The following is a 25,571-nucleotide window of genomic DNA, read 5'->3' as shown; positions in this document are numbered from 1 at the left end:
CTTAACTTAATCATTATGCAGAATGGCTATTTTCAGTTAATTAAATAATGTCGGCTAGTTTGACCTATAGCATTGCTATTTATCCGCAAAATAAAAACTAAATGGTAGAAAGGAGATGGGGTGCAAAGCACAGTAGTTACCAAAACAGTGGAGTAGAAGCCGAAAGTAGGATGACACATATACCTACATAAAAAACACATATTTTAGCAAAGTATTTGAGTGAATGTTCTAAGTTACATTGCACTGGTACCTACTAGCATAAAAAAGCTTCAATAAAGCGATTCCGTTTCTCCATTGAAGAAAACAGTTTAAAGCCTTGAACAACCAGCTGCCAGCTATAAGGTAAATCATGACTAAAAATACTTTATTTGGATTTAAAAAAATAAATTTTAAATAAATACATACATACAAAAGTAAAAAGGAAACGTACAAGATTGTGCTTATAATTACTTTTAACGCTGAAGGAACTAATCATCCCATAACCCACTCCAAATCCAAGATTCCACAGCAAATAACTCCCAAATTTATTGAATTTAGTCCTTTTCATTCGCGTAGTAAGGTATTATTATAGTTTTTATATATTTTTTGTTGTTTGTGTTGTGTATGTGTAATGCTTTGTTCGCCTGGTTTCTTTAACTTCGCGGTCACTAAGTATCCTGTTTCAACAATCACTGTTTCACTATGGTTTTCTGGGTAAAATAGTTCCTTTCCGATCCTTTACAAATAACTCATAACTTTTGTTAAGACAAGGTTGAGATAAATACCATCATTTCACAATATCATAGCTTGAAGTAAGTCTGACAGTCACGTGTAAAAGTCAATGGAAGGCGCTAATAAATGTATACTTAACCATGTACGCCGTCATTGTGGAACTTTAATTGTCAATGCCGGTTTCCCACGGACTGTTATGGCCGTAACGCAAGGTACAGCCTTGAAAACAGTTTGTTATGGTAATGATGTTTTACGTGATAAAGTGCATATGTGTAAAATAATTAATCGATATTAGCATTAGCTAGCCATTTGAGGACACGAAGCTTTAAAAATAAATAAATATAAGGAAGAGTAAAGATAAGCGTTTTCCACCTTGGCTTCTGAACTCAGCGCTGCTCAGTGTCCAAAGCTCAGAGGAGAGGCAGCTATGCAGAGCTGGTCACCACGGTCAAGGAAAGCAACGGAGAGGGTTTAAGCGTTTCATGCTTTAAAACGAGGCAGCTCGTCTAAGTCAGGAAGCTATGGGCGCTCATAAACTGCTGTTTTCCGAGCTGAAGCTGTGGACCTCAGGAAGAGGTGGATGGATAGCGCGACTTCACAAAGGTGCGGTAATCAGGAAATGTTTACTCGTAATACACTTGATATTCAGTGTGGACGCGTGCCAGACCCAGAACAAAATTTAGCCAACTTAACGTTCTTATCGGCTGATCTACACACCTGCTTGAAGAAACTTTAACAGGCTGATTTAACTCAGCAGTACTTAATATATCAAGCAACTCTGAGCATCAGTAAAACAAAATACTGTATAACTGCATGCCTTACTCTGCTAGCCTTTCATTAAAACACTGTAGGCTGTAGCTGTACACTACACTGCCTTAGCTTACTGAGACCCTTTAGCTCACTAAGAGGATTTAATTCAAACTAAGGCCTTGCTGTTTTGCTGCAACTCCAATGAGTTAGACGTGAACTTGTCACGTGTTTTTGCAGGCGGCTGTGGAAAGGCTTCATTGTCCTCATGCAGCCCAAAGGTGTGTATTGTCGGAAGCGGTCCAGCAGGTTTCTACACAGCACAGCATCTAATCAAGGTATGGACTGCTTGTTATGACAGACACAGGAGTAATAGTAGGCAATACTGATAAATATCTGAATATGTAGTACTGTGCCAAAGTCTTGAGCCACCCTTGATTTCTTTTTAATGTTCTTCCAATGAGCTGGCCCTTCTTGTCATTTTTAAAGCGGTGTCTTAGTTCAGCAGGCTTTTTAAAGAGTTTTCTTTAAACTCTCATTTTTGGCCCACTTATTATACCTGAACATTTTCAAAAAGTGCTTTTGTTTAAGAAACCACTTAAAAAGGCAGCTAACCCAAGGGATGGGGCAGCAGGGATGTCAGTGTGTGCAGGATGTCCTTAAAAAAACTGGGCAAAGTGGGGGAAAAAGGAAAAACATATTTACTGGGGGGGGAAACACATTTACAAAAAAGGAAAGGAAAGCTATGTTCTTAAGAAGCAGTTGTTCTTAACCTACAGTTACCAGGTAACTGTAGGTGAACTCTTAATTTAGTATGCCACAGTGTTTAAATTACACAGCTTGCTGAAGACTGACAGCAGCCTTCCTACTTTCTGTCACAGTGATACCTACAGCAAGCAGGGGTGAGTCTAAAGGGGGGGGGGGGTTGGTAAGGTGTATTAGACCATATTTCTTTCAAGGCTTAAAAAGTTTAGATTAAATTAAATAAATTCTGTTAATTTAATGGTAATTGGTGCTGTTAGACTGGACAGTGACTTATTAAAACATGCACCATCATAGCATTTGTTTTCTGCTCCAGGAAACATTGCATCAGTTCTGAGAATATTGATATCATCTCTTTTCTTCAGTGCAGACACCGCATACTCTTTAAAAAGATTACAGACATGCATATTTACTCACTCACTAGCACACTCAAAGACACACACACACACACACACACACACATTCATACACTTGTTAAAAAACACATGCACATGAACAAACACCAAATCTACCTCATCCGTGTGATGCAATAGAGTCAGAAATCTTTTTTTTTCTCCTATCGATGCAAGAAAGCATTTTGAACATTTTGAATTAACTTGGAATATCAACAATAAGACAGAAGAATTTCTTATACAATTTTACAGCTGATGGAATAATAAGTAGAATTCTCAATTACTAAAATAATCAATAGCTGCAGTCCAATTCTAAATGAATTTGCTAATGACTACTAATTTATTGCCCAATAGTTGTGTGTTAATTACATGTTAATTTTTCAATTTGTGTGTGTGTCATTAGTTTCTCCAAATCCGGCCAGCATCCTTTAATGTGAAGTCAAACAAATGAGCGTGCCCCTCCCTGCTTAGTACACAAAACCACTACGCTATCACACACTAACCAAAATATAGCCTTTGAGCTGCCTACTGAGTACATGCTCATACATACGACTGGAAATAACTTGCAGGGTATGCTGTGTCTTTGAGCCCAAGGTTATGTCATTGCAAGCTATGCCCCCCACACACAGCAGCACGATGTGCATTGGCCATGCAGCACTGTGGCTCTTTGATGTTTTTCATGTTGTGTTTGTATGATTTTAAGTTCATATATTAATTGTTGTCTGATTCAGCACAACATACTTTAACTAATATAATATAAAATTATATAATAACCAGTTTCTGATGATTAAAAAAAAATGTAATCAAATTTTAATTTCATACATTTTGTCATTTTTATTTACTTTGTGTTTGTACTTCAGAAAGTTTGTAAAACTGTTGGCACGAGGAAGCTGCATTCGATACATGACAGTAATTAATATTAATATAATGGTGGATGTTCATATTTGTCAAGCTTCAAATAAGAGTTTAGTGTGTGTGCAAATAAATGGCTCAGTGGCTGTCTAGAACCAACCACAAGAGCAATAATGTAAAGTAATAATTCTCTGTATGACTTTATGTGGTTTACATCATTGTGGAGGAACCGAAGCAGTGAAACAGTTCGTCAGTTCATTAAGGTTTATACATATTTGTTGTAAGGTCCCAACATACTTTTCAGTCAGTGTTACTGATTAGTCCAGTGTTACAATGGACTAATCAGTCCATTGTAACACTTTGATTCTTTTCCTTTTCAACCGTTCAATTGAAGGTTTTCTGGTGCGCGTGTGATCATTGTCCCGTTGTGTGACCTAATTTTGGTCAAGCTTTAGCTGATGGACAGACAGCTTCACATTTGACTAAAGAACACTTTGTCATACAGAGGAGTTCATAAGTGACTCATTTATGGCAAGGTGGCTGCAAATCAAACCTAAATCATCACCCCTCCACCACCAACTTAACAGTTGGTTTGAAGTCTTTGTGCTGAGACCCTGTGGTTGTTTGGCTTTCACCAAACATCACACCATGAATTAATGCCAAGCATCTACACTTTGACCTCATCTTTCCAAAGGATCTTATTCCAGACGTCCTGTGGTTGATTTTCTAAGCCCTGCTGCTGTGTTCTTTTTAGAGAGATGACACGAACAAGCAATCCTTTTTGGTTTGTTTAAAAAAATTATTTAGATTATTTAATTTTTAGTGGTTTTATTGGTTTTGAGGATTTTTATTTTTGGGCTGTGTTGAAAATATTTCAAGACTAAAACTAAAGATATTCCAGTTAGTTTTGTAACCACACAATATTTGTTTCTGTTTTTTCTAAAGCCTTTATTAACGGTTCACTTTAAGCTTTACGCATTATATTTTGGATTTTGTTTCTGTTTTTTCTCTCAGGCTCGCCAAGATGTTGAGGTGGACATTTATGAGCGTCTGCCTGTACCCTTTGGCCTGGTCAGGTTCGGAGTGGCCCCAGATCATCCTGAAGTCAAGGTGTCTGCCTCTAATAGATTTTAAAGAACAGATAATTGCCTCAAACCATTTTCTGTATATTACCTGTTTTTAAGCAAAAAGGACAAAAAAGATTCATTTAATTAGTCCAGTTTCTCCTCAGTAGTTCTAACACCAGATGCAGTGAAAATCTTTTAACACAGGGATTAGTTTTGTTTTGGAAAAAGAAACTCTTCAGACAAACCCGTTTCTTAAAGTCTGTTTAGTTTCGCCAGACTGTGTAACGACCTGTGGTACCGTTAATGGAAAATTAAAAACCAGTCAGTGGTTAATGCAGACCAGTCAAACAGAAAGAGACACGTTAGATAAGTCTGTCAGTGAAGTGAAATTCCATTAGAAGTGTGAATAACATCACAGTGAACGGGTGTTATCACGTTTATGTCTGAGGTTGAATGCAGTGTTTGAAGCTCGCTATATTTCCATGTTGTGTTTGCACATCTCTGTTGCTTGTGGGGCTCGCACACAAGAATTTCACTCGCATGTGCTGTGCCAGTGTGCCTGCACATGTGATGTGACAATAAAAAGTGATTTGATTTGATTTGATTTGATGTCATCACACCCAACTCATTAAAATGTAACTGAACAACAAAAGCAATATTATGCAACCCTCAACAGGACACATATCCCAACATGCTGGCAAATATAATGACAGATAAATACTGGTAATAATGAGACCTATCTGCTTTGTTTCCCACAACCAATAATGTCACCTTTGCATGTCTGATATAATCGTGGTTAGAGATGTGGTTAGCCTAGCTCAGCAGAAATACTACTTTGAAAGTAATACACCAAGACTTTTAAATCACTAGTGTGTCTTCTTTGTTCAGTCAATACTGAGGCAAAACATGCGAAAACAACAACAAGGTTCTTTTCGGTGACGTGCAACCATTTCTTGTGAAGCAGCAGTTGATTTCATCTTTAAAGCACATGAGTGAGTGCATGAATCGATCTAGTCTGGTCTGATATTTCTGCTGAGCTGTTCCCTGCTTTTAATTCCACTAATCATAAAGGTAAGAGAGCGGTGGGCCAATAGTGTAGTGGTGTACACATTTGGAAAAGATCCCCAGTTTGATCCCAGTAGACACAAATCTATTGGGGGTTGGGTCAGGAAGGGGTACCCAGCATAAAAATCTACCAAATCATGTGGAGCGAACCCATGTGAACAAGATAGCAGCCAAAAGTATTTGTTTGAATGTAATAAGATAAGATAAACCTTTTTTAATCCCACACGTGGGAAATTTTCTGCTCACGGCAAAAAGTACAATTAAAGAAAAGTAAGATTTAAGAAAAACACGACAGAATAGGAGAAGATAAAATAGAATAACATACTGTACAAAACAGAATAAAATGCTCTGTCATAGTAGGAAAAATTGCACTTGGTACTATTGCACATCAGGGAAACGGGGCGAAAGTTACAGCTGTGTATCGATGCATGTGTGTGTGTCTGTCTCCACGTATGTGGTTATCTGTAGAGGCGATGTTGTAGAGACAATTTCAAGCTCAGTCTTGCTCTTTCTGGTAGTTTTGTTTGTTTTTGTTCCTGATCCCAAATCTTAACATCAGATTTTTCTCAGAAGCAACATTGGCTCCATAAGCATTATTGAGAGTTCAAAACAATGTTATTGTAGTTGTTAAAGCAGTCACACGGACAACTCAAGAATGTAATAATAATTAAAACTGGGTTCCACATTCATCTATGAAGCAAATTCAAGTCCTGGAGAAGGCACAAATATATTGAAGGTTGCCTTTAATGCATTAAAATTTTGCTTATCAAAAGATGAATTTGTGTTTTTGCTTAAAGCTGTTTCTTAAAGTCTTTATTAAATATATGCAGCATCATACAGCAGCAGGATCCATATGAGCAGCTCCATTAAGGCGCCTATATTCAGACAGGATTATCATTACTGTCTAAGTAGCCTCTGAACAACCACAAATGTCTAAAGTTAAATGAATTATTGGTATTTGTGAATTTTCAATATCACTTCTCACAGATTGTTTGGTCCTTCCATCATTATTATTTTTAATATTATACAAACATTTCATCGCCAACATCAGCCTTTTGTCTCCTGAAATCTTCCGATGACTGTTCACCCAAATGAAAGTATATTATTGTGTATTTATTATGAAATATAACTGGCATTTAAAAATTACAGTGAGGATAATTAACATAGTCCCATCTACCATGTTTTCTCTTCCATATCTCAGTGCAGCTGGGAGGTGAAAGGTGGCAACCTCTGCACTCATTGAGCTGTGCTCTTATTACAGTCTGAGTCTAAAGTTCAATTCAGTTTTATTTATATAGTCATCAGTCAGTTTCCTGCACTTTGTCAGCAAACAGTGAAGTGACGGAAATCCATTTTTCCTCCAGCCCTTCTATCATGAAGACGTTAGAACTTCTTTATGAACTCTTTGTTCTTACAACATGCAAATAATGGGCTCTGTGATCTGTTCTGTACTTGTTTGTAAATGCAGGTGAACACTTTGAACTGAAACTAACATGACGTAATTTTGCTGGCTTTTGTATCTGGCATAGTTATTAAGGCATCGTCTCCAGAAATAGATAATAACACTGTAAATAAATGCACTGCAGCATTAAAAACTAGACCTGCATGTGTGAACACAGATGTCTGCTCGCGCCGGGTCTCTAATTACACAGATGTGTAAAAAGCAGGTGCTGGCGTGTCGAATTCACGGAGAGAGTGTGGACGTCATGCGTCTTATCTCCTGCCAAACTCTTTTGAGGCTGCGCCCTCACTTCAGCCAGAGTGTTCAGAGAACTGAGAGCGAATCTGAAGCAGGCTATCTCATCCTGTGTGCTACATAAGAAAGGCCAATACTGCACTCAAATCTGAGTTCTTGTGTGAATGTGGACACAGTAATGTATACTTCATTTATTAAAGGGAATTAGTTTTCCCAAATAAGTCTAATAAGGGTTTGAGCACCACTACAGGAGCTATAAAACTATAAGACAAGAACAAGAAACCTTCACAAAGTGGAATATAGTGAAGTTTTATGTAAATATTCTTAAATCAGAGTTTACCCCAACAAACTTTAGTCATCTGCTGTCCTGAGGTCATTAACCACTGGATAGAGAATTACTCCCATAATAGGTGGAGTTGAAATACAGATGGAGAGTCCAGCTTGCTAACTTAAATTTTACCGATTCTTGTCCTCAGAACGTCATCAACACATTCACGCAAACGGCCAAGCATTCACGCTGCAGTTTCTATGGCAATGTGAACGTAGGCAAGAATGTGAGCATCACCGAGCTGCAGCAAGCCTACCACGCTGTCGTACTGGTAAGGATGTGAAAGCCCACTGCGGCTCCTTCACCTTAAACGTGTGAAAAATAATCATCTGTTTCTGTTGAACTCTGTAAATTGTGCGACAGAGTTATGGTGCAGAGGGAAACCGGAGCATGGGAGTACCGGGCGAAGACTTGGCTGGTGTGTACTCTGCCAAAGACTTTGTGGGCTGGTACAACGGACTCCCCAGCTGTCGAGAGGTAAGACTTCCAAGTAAGTGTTTCACATAGACACACAAGATGTTTCCATCCATCAAAAAGAGCCTCAACAAAGTTAGATCATTTCACAAGAAAAACTGTCAGGTGAAACTGCTTCTCTGTCTCATCTGTTCGATTTCTTTCTTCAGCTGAGTCCAGACCTGAGCTGTGAAACAGCAGTCATATTGGGACAAGGCAACGTGGCCTTGGATGTAGCAAGAATTCTGCTATCTCCCATCGACATTTTAAAGGCGAGTTGGTTATCAGTAAATTTATAACAAAAGAAACAAAAACAGTAAGAGCAGACATGTTTCAGTCAGCAAGTCTTGAGTGCTCTGAGATGTATGAAAGAACCGCTTAAGCTGAGGAATTTTATCTGCTTAAATAATCACAAATGTTTTGTTTGTCTGTTAGGCATGAAAAGCAAAAACACCGTTGCTGAAACCTCAAAAATATTTTTGTTTTTCATTGCATCAGCGTGAAGCCAAATGGAGAAATGTTGTGTCTTTATCTGTTGTTGTTTCAGAATGCAAAACAAAACTAAACTGAACAGAAAATCATCAATAGATGAAGATAAGATAAGAAATAGTGCTACAGAGTAGTTTCACTAGTTTTGACAAGTAAAGTTTGACCTTTCTAGTTTCCTGATCACAGTCCTCCACCTGACACTAAGAATTAATGGGCAAACGTGACTGAAGAAGAACATGAGGGGAAAGTAAGAGCCCCTAAAAAGGCTGGTAGGTTATGTAAAATGTATTATTGTAGGGTCGTGCACCTTGAGAAGTCAGAATGTTTTCAAATAGTGAAGATATTTTCTTTACCATGAGACAAATACATGACTTTGTTAATAATTACAGTTGGTTTCCTTTTAAACCTTGGGACCTGTACTAATAGCAGCTTCTGACCCGCTCGGGCTCAGTTTAAGTACACATGGTTTGGCTTTTTAAGCTAGCATCTCTGAGCCTGCATGACATCATAGGATGTACAGGAGGTAACCACAGGAAGCTTTTAGGGCTGAGAAACACAGCTAACGTCTTTTAAAATGTCTAACTGAACTAACAGTCTCTGAGAAAAGTCAACTTTAGTGGAGTCATTTTCATCAGCTTCAAGTTTCTCTGATGTGTCATTTCATACAAAAGCACCACTGATAACCACAAAATTAAAGGTCAAAGATGACAGTGACCTTTTGTACTTGACTGGTAGATGTAGGACACCATGGTGTCAGTTATAATAGTGAAGTTTGATTTGTTTTGTTTGGAATAAATAAGTGATGAGCTGCTTTGTCAGACTAAAGTGGGGAAATTGGGCATACAAATATCAAAAGGTGATACAAGAGCTCACATACATTTGTTGGACTAAGACACAGTTCCTGTAGTTTTGCCTCTGTGTACCAATAAAGTGGATTTTAAATGAAATGTATATGAAGCATACCATAATATTTGTTATATACTCTACCGAGGGAGCATTATTGAATGGGAATGTATGGCTGCCAGTGGAACAGGATCGCTAAGTTTTATCGATGACTTGACTGCTCAGTCAGTCAAATTCTGCAAATTGGTCGGCACTTCACAAGTGAAGCCCAAAGCATAATCCAAAAGAAAAACAAAAAGAAAAAAGGCCCTGGCAGTGCATCTCAAGAGAGGAAGCGCAGCATTTGGTGATGTCTGTTGGTTCTAAACTGCAGGCAGTCATCAAATGTAAAGAAGTTACATGCTGAATTAAAATCAATCACATATTGACTGATTGTTTTTAAAATGTGTCTGTACGCCTGTGATGGTGCAAAATTACAAAAGTTGGGTATTTGTCCAAGAAATTGTGAGTCAAACTTCCTGTGTTAACCAGCAATATGAGCTAACAATAAATAGAAATCAAATCACTTGGGGGAAAAAAATCTCTCTAAGCTGTTCAGTTTTCCAGCTGAAAATGTAATTTACTTGTCAAACTTTTTCTGCAGAAAACTGACATCACACAACCAACACTGGAGGCTCTGGCAGAGAGCCAGGTCCGCAGGGTGCTGATAGTTGGCAGGAGAGGACCCATTCAGATCGCTTGCACAATCAAGGTGTGTGTCGGACAGAAAAGACAACAAGAGGAAAGAATAATATGTTCTCTAGTGCCTCTTCCTCAGGTCACCATTCATCTCCACGCCGCATCTTCCAAAACCTGTTTCTTAACACCACAGACACGCAGAATATTATTAGAAGGCTTTATTTTAATCCATTGGAGTGGTACAAACTGCACTTTTTAGCCACTGTGCAAGTGTTAACCAACTGTTTTATCTGCATCTTTGCCTAATGCTTATTGATAATTTTAGCCGTTTTTAGCATTTTCTTAAATGACCTGTTTACGTGTTAGCTTTGGCTTGCTTTTTTAATTCCACTTCATTTTGGGGTAAAAAAATTCAACAATTTAACTATTAAAAGTTACAACAGCTGGGTCCAAGAGTAAAGAATAAAAATATGGAAAATATAATAGTCGCTTTAAGAGTTCCCACATATGAGAGAAAGCCAGAGCACTTTCATGCACACTTGGTCAGTGACCTTGTAATGTTACTGCTGAGGTTGGTAGAAAATGTGTCCTCTGCAGGGAGTAGCTTTATCTTGTAGTTTAAAGTGAAAAAAACAAGACCAACATCACATTATTTTCTTTTCTGCTTATATTATTTGAACTATTCTTCAGTCTTTCAGTGTCACCCTGAAAAATCAGAGGTTCGTCCTGTAAAATGAACAGTTTGGTTGTTGTTGCCAGACTGTTTCAAACTTGTCTGATCATCACCCCTCTTATATGTTCGCTGTCATTGTTGGTACTGCAGTAAATATAATTTCACTAGAATTTTACCAAAAGAGATTCTCCATGTTTTTAATGATGCTTTAATTTGGCCCAGTGAACCATAACATATGCTCCTTTTCTACAGGAGGTCAGAGAAATGGTGAACCTGCCGGACACCAGGCCGGACATGGTGGCGGCTGATTTTGATGGAGTCAAAGAGGCTCTTAAAGGTGAGACCACATGCAGCTTTATCTTCATGCTTTCCCCTCTAACTGACCTGCTGTGTTTTTAAAGCCAATAAATGTTTACATAGTTTCGTCTGCCTTTAAGATCTGTAAATTTCAGTGTTTTTAGTTTTTCTGGTGCAGCTGGAAAAGATGCCTGGTGTTTTTAAGTGAGCAGTGAAAACATGTTAGATATCTACATGTGCATGTAACACATGTTCAGACTGCTGAAAGCGCCATCAGGAAGGAAGAAAGGTAAGCTGTGGTTAACAACAGCATACCCAGCTGAGACGTATAGCTTATACATACTGTGAGGTGAATGGAAACTGCCAACCTGCCCAGACTGCTGCTGCTGCTGCTGCTGGCTTTAGTTTGAAAGATTTTCTGTTGTTGTGTGGGAACCTGCAGGTTAGGGTGCAAAACAGAATTGTGCAACAACCCCCCCCCCCCCCCCCCCCCCAAGCTGGCCTCGTCCTTGCCAGAGAAATGCTGCTGGCCTCTTTGATGATGGCAGGCACTCTCAGATTTATAACGATAACCTTGACTCTGGTCACAGATTGCTAAAATAACCCTGAGCGTATGTTTCGTTTTAGTGATAAATAGCAGTGAAGGATGGTAAAAGAAGCTGGCTATGTTTATCTGTGTTGTAATCGTGCCTGCTGAGCTTGCATTACTGGAGTGACAAGTCTGTGGTCGCAGCAGCACATCAGAACTTTGCAGTTACAGGAAATTTATAAAGACCAGTTCCTTAAAGCCATTTCTAATGTGTTCATATGTGCACATACAAGGTGCATGCACAGCAACACTCACATATCACTTACTGAAAGACCACATGCACACTTGTATGTAAAAAAAACAACAAAAAAAAACCACATGCATTCACAGCCATATACTAGTCATGAGACCACAGCATGTGTCCATAAAGTTCCCAAGTATAAGAGTAGCTGCTAGTGACAAAATTCTAAGAAGATTGTTAAAATTATGGAGTTTTGTTGGAATTTCCTTTAAAAATCAAAAGACTAAGTAAGGAGAAAGATAAAAGTTATTCACAAAGCATCTTATACCTTAAGATGAAAACAAGTATAGGAGTGGAGATGGGGACTAGTGTTTCCTAAGGAGAGGGAAGAAATGGTACAAAGTACAGAGCATTGATTGGTCACGTCTCTCAGGTGCCGTGTCAGGTTTCTTAAGGATATGATTTTCGGATTCAGTTCATCTGCTGTAGATTGATAAGTTGAACGGCAGCCAATGTTCAAAGAAAAACTTTGAAAGACCTTCAGAAAGGCTCTTTAGAATGTACAAGAAGGTCCTGGCTCCATGGAAGCAAAATATAAAGACATAAGGGATGATCAAGACTTTTGCACAGCACTGTATATGTTGTTTTCACAACCTATTCTATCCAAAAAAAATAATTGGAAGATTAAAAATTTGGACGTTATAAATGCAAGCAAAGCAGGGCGATTTTAAGCTGAAGTATCTCTGCTGTGTCAGACTTGCCGAGGCCCAGAAAGCGTCTGACAGAGCTGATGCTGAAGACGGCCCTGGAGGTACCCGGAGAAAAGGAGCAGGAGAGACGGAGCAAGGCCTCCCGCACCTGGGGCTTTCGATTCTTCCGGAGCCCCGTGGAAGTTTTGGCCGAACCCGGCCACAGCAGAATAGCTGGCATCCGACTGGCGATCAACAAGCTGGAGGTTAGCAGGATTTGGTTTTCCAAAAGTGCCTGTCACTGTGCTGCTGCTCCTTTTAAAGCAGATAATCCTCTCTGTGAGCAGGGTTCAGGTGACGGAGCCCAGGCTGTGCTCACAGGAGAAGTGGAGGACGTGCCCTGCAGCCTGGTCGTCAGCAGTATCGGCTACAAGAGCCTGCCCATTGATCCATCAGTGCCTTTTGACTCCCGCAAAGCCATCGTTCCAAACACCATGGGCCGCGTTAAACAGGCTGCAGGTACCCTGTAAACACTCTAAAGAACAAGCATTATATTATATTTTATTACTTCAATAATATTTAATGATTCGATTTTTCTTTGTAGGTCTGTACTGTAGCGGCTGGCTTAAAACAGGCCCCACAGGTGTCATAGCTACCACTATGAACAATAGCTTTGACACTGCACGATCCATTTTGGAGGACATGGACTCGGGAACGTTGGATATGTCTGCCGCTAAGCCTGGATCACAAAGCATTAGTGCTCTGCTGGAAAAGAGAGGTATAAAAATGTTAGTTTGTCATTCACAATACATCCTATAACTGTGCTCTCGACGTGTGCTGCTATTCTATGAGCCAGTATAGAGTCATGAAAGTAAATGTGCGTGGACCAAAAACAGTTGGACTAAAAACAAGGGAAAATGAACTCAATGCTGGAACAGTCACCAAAAAGTCAGGCTGTAGAGATTCTGTTTGAAGTGACTGTTTGTGTTTATTGTGAAGTTCATTAAATGATTACATAAGAAGTAAAATGACGAAGAGCAAAAAAAAAACAAAAAAAAACAAAGATGCAAAGAGATTTGAAAGAGAAAATTACAAAACAAAACTAGCAATAAATCCTGCATGCCACCAAAACATTTGCTACGGAGAGCCATAAATCAGTAGCAACAGCAGCAGTGAGGTATGTCGTCATCATCTCAGTGCACACAGTGACCCGTCTGTATAATCCTGTTCTCTGAAGTTGCCACTAAGCCACAGCCAAATGTGATTTTTCTCTTCTGTAGGAGTGAAACCAGTGACTTTTTCAGACTGGGAGAAGATTGACAATGTGGAAATGAAAAGAGGTGAATCCCGTGGGAAACCCAGAGAAAAGCTACTGACTGTGGAGGAAATGCTGCACGTGGCTTGGACATGAAAGAATGAAACCGTTTTCATGTGAACAGGCAATGCTACCTAAAAAATGACTGCACTTGTCTTTAGGGATCTCACTGATTGATCACACAATAAAAATGACTATTTGAACTCCTTAACATGGATTTAATTCATATTGTATACATGGCACTACTAGGAACTGTTATTTGCTACAGTGTAATTTAGTTACCTTGTTACCAATACAACACACTGACTGAAAACAACAAGGAATGAAAACCTGCTGCGCTCAAGACCAAACTATAATGGGTCCGATTTTTATGGAAGTTGTGCGCTGTAATGTACCGTTAACTAAAAACTATGTGGCAACATTTTTTTGCACTTTTATATAATGTCATTGAACATCTTAAATCTGTATTTGAGGAAATAAAATGACGTCTATCCTTTGATTCCTGTCCTCAGAGCTTCAATTGTTACTGCTGGGATCCATCGTTAGGTCCACAAGTGTTTGAAAATGTTTTGGCACTACTTTCATATATTTGGCTCTTCATAATTTGAATTGAAATTCTTATTATATGCGATTAAAGTGCAGATTTTTATATTTTATGGAAAGGTCAGCAGGACTAGAACATCTATAGGTGGCAAAAAAGGATGGGTTTTTGTTTTTGTTTTTTGAAAAGGAAAACTATGTGAATTGCAAAATCAAAGGTTTGGACAAGGAGGGTGTTCATACTGAGCTTATCATAAAAAGGCCTGGACATCAATGAAGACTGGTGGATGATCACAGCATCCTTTCCATAGTAAATATAAACCTCTATAAAATATAACAAAATGATTCTCCAGAAGGTTTGTGTCCCTTATTGTTGGTCTACTATAATGAGAAGACTGCAGGAGCACACCGACTGTTACCATAAGGTGCAAAGTGAAGAAAAAAAGAAAAGCCAGATTAGACTTTGCCAAAACATCTAAAACCTCAGCATTGGAAGACCATTCTTTATTCCTTAAGGCCTAATACCAACCTATACCGCAGTGTGAGGTATTTGGACATTTGAAACATGCAGATTGCAGTTGGGATGATTTGGGCCACAAACTGACAGGAAAATGTGACAGTTCACTCAGTCTCAACACTGTCACCACTTTGTGTGAACTGACAAATTCACAGGTTTTCAGTGGTACAGCAGATGTTGGCGGTGTTATTGATGAAACCTGAATCGTTTTCACCCTGATAACAGTTTAAAGTAGAAGCAGAGGTGGGAAGCAACAAAGTACAAACACTGATACTGTACTCGGCTCAGCAGCTTAGAACCAAAAGCTATATCAAAAACATTGACAGGTAAACTTATGTAACATGTTAACATAGGACCCTTTCTTTCATATAAGCTTTCCAATTCTTGCATCCATTAAATGTGGAGAGATAAGGCAAGACATCACAATTGCCTCCAACAGCTGCTGTTTTCATGTGAATTGCCTCTCACCCTCAGACCTTTCTCAACAGGGTTGAGGTCAGGGGAGTATGGGGCCACACCATGGGTTTCTCTCCTTTTATTCCCATAGTAGCCAATGCGACAGATGTTCTTTGCACCATGAGATGGTGCATTGTCATGCATGAAGATAACTTTGCTACGGAAGGCACAGTTCTTTTGGTACCATGGAAGAAAGTGGTCAGTCAGAAACTAAAGGTAACCAAATTACACTGTCGCAAATAACATTACATAATACATTTATGTAAATTGCCAAGGTCATTATCACAGACCTTAAAGGTGCACATCCACATAGTAGTAAACCTCAAGAGTTCTGCATTTCTGCTCAAGTTAAAAATAATTTAAATTTCTGTATTTTCACCATTCTTTAGTGCACACACAGTAAATTGACATAGCTACTGGCCACTATGAAGTTTGGTGTTTTGTAGGTTAAAATTCAGCTTATTTAAGGATATTATTTCATTATTAGGAACTATATCTTTGAGGTCCGTATCATTTTCATGTCATACCTATAAGCAATGAACTCACCACCCTTCCCTATTCAATTCAATACAATTCAATTTTATTTATATAGCGCCAAATCACAACAAAAGTCGCCTCAAGGCGCTTCATAGATACAGAGAAAAACCCAACAATCATATGACCCCCTATGAGCAAGCACTTTGGCGACAGTGGGAAGGAAAAACTCCCTTTTAACAGGAAGAAACCTCCAGCAGAACCAGGCTCAGGGAGGGGCGGCCATCTGCTGCGACCGGTTGGGGTAAGAGAAGGAAAACAGGATAAAGACATGCTGTGGAAGAGAGACAGAGATTAATAACAGATATGATTCGATGCAGAGAGGTCTATTAACACATAGTGAGTGAGTAAAGGTGACTGGAAAGGAAAAACTCAATGCATCATGGGAATCCCCGGCAGCCTACGTCTATTTTTTTTTTTCTGCCTGTCCCATTTGGTTCTTTAGCCATCAGAATTGTTGTCTGAAGACCAACAAGGATACCCAATGGATTTACTTTGCCAAGTGGATCATCGTGGCATTGCCGTATTGGTCCATTTGGTCGATCTTTGTTTTTATTATTTATTATATTTTATTTTCAGATGTTACAGACGGGACAGACATGAGTGAGGGATAGGAAAGGGAGAAAGAAAGAGGAAGGAAAGGAAAAACAGAAGGGGAGAGGGACAGTGAGAAAGGGGGGGAGAAAAAAAAATCTCCTGGATCACCTGTTGAGAGAAGAATAGAAAACAAGCAAAAAAGACAAAAAAAAACCAAAGCAACATACTAAACACAACACCATCGAATTAATCTAGCTAAGTGTAAACAGCAGTAAATACTAAATATTCAATGTTGTTGTGCAGCACGCAGGACAGATGTGCTTCGGAGTAGCAGCTAGGAAAGGTGTAATTTGGGTCTACGAGCAGTGAACACCCGTGTGCATACCTGTGTGGATCAGCGCGCTTGTATTCCAAAGGTTTCTCCATGTAACGATCTGCTAGGGAGTGTGGGGGGGCCACAGCCCCGTCCTCCAGGGTGTGAAGCAGGTATGGAGGAGATCAAAACTCCAGACATCCAGAGGCCCCCAGAACACAAGAGACCAAGGAAGACCAACAGAGGGGCAGCCGCGCCACTGTTCCAGTAAGAGCTGAGGAGAGTCCCAGATGAGGGTTCACTCAGCAGCCGCGGAGCAGAAGCCAGGGGGAGTTGCAGTGACGCGCCCATGAGCTCCGCCGGCCGCCAGCTGTGCCTGAGTGACCGAGCCCCAGGCCGAGAGGCCGGGGGCACCCCACCTCCGAAGGGGCCCGAGCGAGCCCCAGGCTCCAGGCCCCGATAAGCGGCCGCCAAGGAGTGAGCCGGTGTGTACCTGGACGCCCACCCCCAGACACAAAGAACCACCAACGCACCGACACCTGAGGGAGTCCGCCACTGGCAGGGGAAGTGGTGGTGGGTGGAGATAGGCCTCCAAACCTTGGAGGGCCTGAGGTGTCCCCAGAGAGGTGGCGTCTGATACCCAACCTGACATATAGACACAGACATACAGGCACACACAGACACAAACATCCATTCCCCCCCTCATGCTCTCATATGCACTCACTCCACACTCAACCAACGTGGAGACAGACATAAAGAGACGCTGTACACACGATCACACTCCCCAAGCGTACTCTACGAACCGGGTCTAGGTACCCTTGCCCCTGGAGGGGGCCTACATCTATTGCAGCATAACTAAGGGAGGACTCAGGGTCACCTGGTCCAGCCCTAACTATATGCTTTAGCAAAAAGGAAAGTTTTAAGCCTAATCTTAAAAGTAGAGTTAGTGTCTGTCTCCAAACTGGAAGCTGGTTCCACAGAAGAGGGGCCTGAAAACTGAAGGCTCTGCCTCCCATTCTACTTTTAAATACTCTAGGAACAACAAGTAGGCCTGCAGAGCGAGAGCGAAGTGCTCTAATAGGGTGATCTGGTACTACAAGGTCATTAAGATAAGATGGGGCCTGATTATTTAAGACCTTGTATGTGAGGAGCAGGATTTTGAATTCAATTCTGGATTTAACAGGAAGCCAATGAAGGGAAGCCAAAACAGGAGAAATCTGCTCTCTCTTTCTAGTCCCTGTCAGGACTCTTGCTGCAGCATTTTGGATCAGCTGAAGGCTTTTCAGCGAGTTTTTAGGACTTCCTGAAAATAATGAATTACAGTAGTCCAGCCTGGAAGTAATAAATGCATGAACTAGTTTTTCAGCGTCACTCTGAGACAGGATATTTCTAACTTTAGAGATGTTGCGCAAATGGAAGAACGCAATCTTACATATTTGTTTAATATGTGCGTTGAAGGACATGTCCTGGTCAAAAATGACTCCAAGGTTCCTCACCGCGTTACTGGAGGCCAAGGTAATGCCATCCAGAGTACGAATCTGGTTAGATACCATATTTCTAAGATTTTCAGGGCCGAGTACAATAACCTCAGTTTTATCTGAATTAAGAAGCAGAAAGTTGGCAGCCATCCAGGTCTTTATGTCTTTAAGACATTCCTGCAGTTTAACTAATTGGTGTGTGTTATCTGGCTTCATGCACAGGTAGAGCTGGGTGTCATCTGCATAGCAGTGAAAATGTATGCTGTGTCTTCTAATGATGCTGCCTAAGGGAAGCATGTATAATGTAAACAGAATTGGTCCTAGCACTGAACCCTGTGGAACTCCATAATTAACCTCAGTGTGTGAAGAGGACTCTCCATTTACATGCACAAATTGGAGTCTATTAGATAGATATGATACAAACCACTGCAGTGCAGTACCTGTAATACCTACAGCATGTTCTAATAGGATATTATGGTCAACAGTATCGAACGCTGCACTGAGGTCTAGCAGGACAAGCACAGAGATGAGTCCACTGTCAGAGGCCATAAGAAGATCATTTGTAACCTTCACTAAAGCGGTTTCTGTGCTGAACTCTGAAACCTGACTGAAACTCTTCCAATAAGCCATTCCTCTGCAGATGATCAGTTAGCTGTTTGACAACTACGCTTTCAAGGATGTTTGATATGAAAGGTTGGAGATTCGCCTATAATTAGCTAAGACTGCTGGGTCTAGAGATGGCTTTTTGAGTAAAGGTTTAACTACAGCCAGCTTGAAGGCCTGTGGTACATAGCCGATTATTAGAGATAGGTTGATCATATTTAAGATCAAAGAATTAATTAATGGCAGGACTTCTTTGAGCAGTTTTGTAGGAATGGGGTCTAAAAGACACGATGGTTTGGGGGAGGCAATTATTGAAGTTAACTCCGAAAGATCTATTGGTGAAAAAGAGTCTAACATCAATGGTACTAAAGTAGCTGTAGATATTACATCTGTGGGATGATTATTGGTAATTTTTTCTTTGATAAAAATGTTATTTGTGAAGTTCATGAAGTCATTACTGGTTAACGTTAAATGGATGGTTTGCTCAAAAGAGCTCTGACTTTCCCTCTGATTGTTCTTGGCATTTTGGTAAACTAGCTTTTTGTTGGGCTTTTTTTTTTAAATTAAAAAAAAATATAAAACCACCCAGAGCTTACCACCTACGCAAATTATACCAATAATTTAGTTGTCTAGGATTACTATGGAAATGACTAAAATGTTAGAAATAGGTAAAGTACCTTAATCAGTGGACAAATAAACACATAACTTGAAGTTAAGAGTTTTATTCAAGAGCAAAGCAGTTTTCTTGCTATTGTGTCAGGACTGTGGAATTAGTGTAAGATTCCAAAGCCAAAGTCAAGTCTTCCAGCACCAACTTCAGCTGCTTCACATTTAGTGAACTGGAGTCACTCAGCAGGCCGCCCGCCGTGGCGTTGGAGTCACTCAGCAGGCCGCCCGCCGTGGCGTTGGAGTCACTCAGCAGGCCGCCCGCCGTGGCGTTGGAGTCACTCAGCAGGCCGCCCGCCGTGGCGTTGGAGTCACTCAGCAGGCCGCCCGCCGTGGCGTTGGAGTCACTCAGCAGGCCGCCCGCCGTGGCGTTGGAGTCACTCAGCAGGCCGCCCGCCGTGGCGTTGGAGTCACTCAGCAGGCCGCCCGCCGTGGCGTTGGAGTCACTCAGCAGGCCGCCCGCCGTGGCGTTGGAGTCACTCAGCAGGCCGCCCGCCGTGGCGTTGGAGTCACTCAGCAGGCCGCCCGCCGTGGCGTTGGAGTCACTCAGCAGGCCGCCCGCCGTGGCGTTGGAGTCACTCAGCAGGCCGCCCGCCGTGGCGTTGGAGTCACTCAGCAGGCCGCCCGCCGTGGCGTTGGAGTCACTCAGCAGGCCGCCCGCCGTGGCGTTGGAGTCACTCAGCAGGCCGCCCGCCGTGGCGTTGGAGTCACTCAGCAGGCCGCCCGCCGTGGCGTTGGAGTCACTCAGCAGGCCGCCCGCCGTGGCGTTGGAGTCACTCAGCAGGCCGCCCGCCGTGGCGTTGGAGTCACTCAGCAGGCCGCCCGCCGTGGCGTTGGAGTCACTCAGCAGGCCGCCCGCCGTGGCGTTGGAGTCACTCAGCAGGCCGCCCGCCGTGGCGTTGGAGTCACTCAGCAGGCCGCCCGCCGTGGCGTTGGAGTCACTCAGCAGGCCGCCCGCCGTGGCGTTGGAGTCACTCAGCAGGCCGCCCGCCGTGGCGTTGGAGTCACTCAGCAGGCCGCCCGCCGTGGCGTTGGAGTCACTCAGCAGGCCGCCCGCCGTGGCGTTGGAGTCACTCAGCAGGCCGCCCGCCGTGGCGTTGGAGTCACTCAGCAGGCCGCCCGCCGTGGCGTTGGAGTCACTCAGCAGGCCGCCCGCCGTGGCGTTGGAGTCACTCAGCAGGCCGCCCGCCGTGGCGTTGGAGTCACTCAGCAGGCCGCCCGCCGTGGCGTTGGAGTCACTCAGCAGGCCGCCCGCCGTGGCGTTGGAGTCACTCAGCAGGCCGCCCGCCGTGGCGTTGGAGTCACTCAGCAGGCCGCCCGCCGTGGCGTTGGAGTCACTCAGCAGGCCGCCCGCCGTGGCGTTGGAGTCACTCAGCAGGCCGCCCGCCGTGGCGTTGGAGTCACTCAGCAGGCCGCCCGCCGTGGCGTTGGAGTCACTCAGCAGGCCGCCCGCCGTGGCGTTGGAGTCACTCAGCAGGCCGCCCGCCGTGGCGTTGGAGTCACTCAGCAGGCCGCCCGCCGTGGCGTTGGAGTCACTCAGCAGGCCGCCCGCCGTGGCGTTGGAGTCACTCAGCAGGCCGCCCGCCGTGGCGTTGGAGTCACTCAGCAGGCCGCCCGCCGTGGCGTTGGAGTCACTCAGCAGGCCGCCCGCCGTGGCGTTGGAGTCACTCAGCAGGCCGCCCGCCGTGGCGTTGGAGTCACTCAGCAGGCCGCCCGCCGTGGCGTTGGAGTCACTCAGCAGGCCGCCCGCCGTGGCGTTGGAGTCACTCAGCAGGCCGCCCGCCGTGGCGTTGGAGTCACTCAGCAGGCCGCCCGCCGTGGCGTTGGAGTCACTCAGCAGGCCGCCCGCCGTGGCGTTGGAGTCACTCAGCAGGCCGCCCGCCGTGGCGTTGGAGTCACTCAGCAGGCCGCCCGCCGTGGCGTTGGAGTCACTCAGCAGGCCGCCCGCCGTGGCGTTGGAGTCACTCAGCAGGCCGCCCGCCGTGGCGTTGGAGTCACTCAGCAGGCCGCCCGCCGTGGCGTTGGAGTCACTCAGCAGGCCGCCCGCCGTGGCGTTGGAGTCACTCAGCAGGCCGCCCGCCGTGGCGTTGGAGTCACTCAGCAGGCCGCCCGCCGTGGCGTTGGAGTCACTCAGCAGGCCGCCCGCCGTGGCGTTGGAGTCACTCAGCAGGCCGCCCGCCGTGGCGTTGGAGTCACTCAGCAGGCCGCCCGCCGTGGCGTTGGAGTCACTCAGCAGGCCGCCCGCCGTGGCGTTGGAGTCACTCAGCAGGCCGCCCGCCGTGGCGTTGGAGTCACTCAGCAGGCCGCCCGCCGTGGCGTTGGAGTCACTCAGCAGGCCGCCCGCCGTGGCGTTGGAGTCACTCAGCAGGCCGCCCGCCGTGGCGTTGGAGTCACTCAGCAGGCCGCCCGCCGTGGCGTTGGAGTCACTCAGCAGGCCGCCCGCCGTGGCGTTGGAGTCACTCAGCAGGCCGCCCGCCGTGGCGTTGGAGTCACTCAGCAGGCCGCCCGCCGTGGCGTTGGAGTCAGTCGGTTTGGAGAAACCTCCCTGGAAACCAACATTCTGACTGACTGCAGTTTTTCCCTTCACGGTTTTAACATTGTTTGGCTTTTTCAAAGGCAATCCAGATTTCAAGTTTCCAACTGATGCTTCAGTATCCACTTCATTAGTTTCCTGTTGTACTGGAACAAAAATAAAAACAAAATTTAAAACAAAACCACAGACACGATTAAGATTTAGTCAAATCCACACCGAGCAACTGGTCCCAGACTTTGTGCCCTACATGACTTTTTGGTCATATGCAAGGATACTGTTGCATAAATATCTACATCATGTCCATGAACAATGTAGATAAGGATTTTTAAGTCAATTACAACACCACTGACCAAAGCCCTCATGCATGTGCCCCACACAAGTGTGCTGTCACATGCTTGTCAACTACTGGCAACAAACTACATAAAACTGGATCTTGCTTACCTTCATCAACATTTTGAGTCAATATTGACTGGAGCAGGGCAAGCGCTCTCTGTATTGAACCATCATTGGCTCCAAGACCTGTAAACACAACCTTCTTATTATACCAGAGGTTTTCACATTGAGGGAAAGTTTATACTACAACCTTCAGCTGGTTTCCAAAGTTAACAAATATCTTCCTCCGAGTCCACACATACAGACAGTAACAGGTACTTACATAAGTGTCTATTTGAATTATGACCCTGTGTTTTATACTTTTAGTTTGAAAACATTACACATAATATAACCATTAAACTCAACTGCTGGCAACAACCCAGTTCTTGACAATTTAAGTATTCCCCCTTCATTTTTCTTATTTAATAACTTCAAATCACATTGAATAGTCTTGTCACAGGATACAAGAAAAAAAAAATGAATACACTTAGTACAACATGCCCTGATAAGCTTTTGAAAATTTTGTGTTCTATACATTTTTCACTCTTTCAGATGAATGACAGGCATTTTAATCACCAACCATCTTGAAATGAATTTTGTAACCGTGTGACCTCAAGCATAAATTAGAAGCCAGGGACCTTACCTGTCTTTTCCCTCTGCAGCACTTTATTCTGTCTGTGATTCAATCCACTGACTGCAAAACAGGAGGAACATGATTTACAATTAGCACGTTTCTGTTCATTCTTTATGCCGTTTGATGCCAAAAGAGAACTTGCAATAGCTAAGTGATATTTCCGAATCTTTACACCAGAACCTTCTAGCAGTTCCAAGATCTTATCTTACAAAAATCTACTCCTAAGTTAATTAACATAAGTGTCAAACGAAGCAGAAAGAAGCTACAAAACCTCCAGCAAGCCAAACAGTCAGCAGACAAACGAGAATGGTCCAAACAGCTCCCATTGTTCCAGCAACCAAGCACAGATGGAAGTCACCTGTGAGGTTTAAAAAGGCCACTGTGCAGGCGTCACACCTGCAGCTCATCAGCTCCAATTATCTTGCTTTGGAAGAAAAAGAGGAGCAAAGACGCACTCCACACCAGTTGCTGGCAGTAATGCACCATTTTGCTGTTTGCAACTGCCAAGAAATATTTTAAAAGAAGAAGAGCCGATAAGAAAAGGCAAGAAACTTTGCAGTCTTTCAGCTCATGATAGATCGTACAGGGTTCAGTTTAACTAGTGATGGCCAAATGAAGCTTTCCGAAGCACTGAAGCTTGTATTGAAAAACGGTTCATTACTCGAAGCTTTTCAACACAGTCCTCTCCGGTGACATCTGGTGGTGAAAATTTTGAAGAGCAGCTTGAATCTGCAAAATAAAACGGACTGCTCAATTATCACTGCTCACTCAAGAGTGGAGTTCTCTCTGATATTGGGCCACCGTTCCGTTGCTTTGAACATGTAATTGGTTTTGTTTTCTCGATTGGGGGGCTGAAAAAAATGTAATGTGTATTTGCGTAATACATTTTGATCAATAAACTTTCCCTATTTAAACATGCACTATGGTGGCCTTTCTTTGCTCATAACTCCTTGATGTTGGTAAATACAATAAGTGAGCAATATATATAATATACATATGATAATGCACAGCACATTATGGAGTATGCCCCTGCTGTGAAGTCCTGCCTCCATCTACTTGTCGTTTAATCACTGGACAGCTGGACAGGTTCATACAAAATATTAGATTAGGCCAATTGTCCTATACATATTTTTGACCTAGGGGTGGGATTGATTGTGAACTGGAAAGGGAAAATGCTTAGGAAGCTGAGTACGGCTGCATCGTCACTGATTTGTAGAATCATTTTGATTCGATACAGGATCCGATTCAATTTGATTGGAATCTGGAAAGTTTTGCCTCAGTCAGAAATATTACAAGTCTGATCATTTAACAGTATATATCCATAATTTCGTATCTATTAAAAGAAAGCTGACACATGTGAGACTTAATTAGAGATGTAAACAGAGAGTTATGAAACCTGCAGCTGCAGAAGCCAGCGAAAAAAAAGAGGCAAACACAGCGCGGACCCGCCGACACATCAAAATCTGACTCTGACGCGTCGGGTCCGCGCTCTGTGTTCACGTTTGTATGCAGAATCCGTAAACCTGCTCCCAGTTACTGTTTTAGCTGCATGGTGTTTGACGACATGTTGTGAGGTTTAACCTGAGATGCTGGCGTTTCAGGCATAATAACGTTAATTTACAAATCGACACGGGATTTTAATGAATCAATATCACTTTATTCAATTTAGCATGGATTGTAATCAGAAAAGCGATAATCAAAACCCATCCCTAATCAAGAACTTGCAAAGTAAAAACATGATCAATGTAAGGTAGCCCTTTTGTTATTTACAGTTAACAAGAGGATTAGTGTTACTGTGCGCTGGCTGAGTCTGTTTCTTTTCTTAGAAATAGTTTCTCCTGCCCTGGAGAAAATCCACTTGCATGGAACAGAAGAGGCTGTGGAGTGCAGGAACTACACTGCAAGCTGGTAGATATGCAGGTATTCCTGGGTCCTGCAGACTATCACCTAAAAACAATAAACAAAATGATTTTCTAAACTGTGTAGCAATGTAATGTACGTATAGTGTCAAATACATTTTTGTAGTCTTCATCAGCTTTAATTCACATGGAAGTGTTCCTAAAGTCATATGCTGTAATGATATTTACATTATGAAAACATGATTTTGGACATTTCAAGTTTTTCACTTCGGCAGATAAAATGAATTGAGCAAAATCAACTCAAAATATTCCCACACGCCAGAACGTCCTCTCTTCCTCGCTGGCTCCATATCTGTCAGTGGAATGATCACCTCGTCGCTATCTGTCACCATCAACACACTCCACGAATCCCGTGGATGATTCACTTCCTTATATCTGTTTGAATCAGGTACCGAAGCAGTTACGTGCGTAATGAAGCTTCGGACGTCACTGGTCACGTGACTTTTGCCAAACGAAGCAAGCCTCGACACAGTGCTTCTGAACCAGTGTGTTGTTTTTTTCGACACACGCTCCGGAGCGTCAGCTTCAAGCGGGCCATCACTAAGTTTAACTATAAAGATTAATACAGACCAATGTGGAAATGCCAAGATAAGGAAACATCGGAACATCAATTATTGAAATTTATCTGAAGGGGATTAAAAA

The 25,571-nt window shown here is 42.9% G+C and overlaps 2 protein-coding genes across 2 annotated transcripts; one reads left to right on the top strand and one right to left on the bottom strand.

Moving 5' to 3' along the window:
- Positions 1–944: 944 nt before the first annotated feature.
- On the top strand, positions 945–14,238 carry fdxr (ferredoxin reductase). The gene is made up of 12 exons (XM_085360396.1): positions 945–1,314; positions 1,699–1,796; positions 4,479–4,574; positions 7,769–7,891; positions 7,984–8,097; positions 8,244–8,345; positions 10,049–10,156; positions 11,009–11,093; positions 12,579–12,778; positions 12,860–13,031; positions 13,117–13,290; positions 13,793–14,238. The coding sequence occupies exons 1-12, from the start codon at positions 1,233–1,235 to the stop codon at positions 13,921–13,923; spliced, it is 1,485 nt and encodes a 494-aa protein (XP_085216522.1). The 5' UTR covers positions 945–1,232; the 3' UTR covers positions 13,924–14,238.
- A 5,315-nt stretch (positions 14,239–19,553) lies between these two features.
- LOC146626215 (uncharacterized) lies at positions 19,554–23,417 on the bottom strand. The gene is made up of 5 exons (XM_085361774.1): positions 23,282–23,417; positions 23,020–23,070; positions 22,446–22,523; positions 20,881–22,150; positions 19,554–20,775 (listed from the first exon to the last, which is right to left on the bottom strand). The coding sequence occupies exons 1-5, from the start codon at positions 23,415–23,417 to the stop codon at positions 19,554–19,556; spliced, it is 2,757 nt and encodes a 918-aa protein (XP_085217900.1).
- Positions 23,418–25,571: the final 2,154 nt, after the last annotated feature.

This window comes from Diplotaxodon limnothrissa, linkage group LG8, assembly GCF_057381915.1.
Source record: "Diplotaxodon limnothrissa isolate DT_005_m linkage group LG8, D_limnothrissa_male_GT1.1, whole genome shotgun sequence".
Taxonomy (NCBI): domain Eukaryota; kingdom Metazoa; phylum Chordata; class Actinopteri; order Cichliformes; family Cichlidae; genus Diplotaxodon; species Diplotaxodon limnothrissa.
This window is presented reverse-complemented; position numbering and strand designations above follow the sequence as displayed.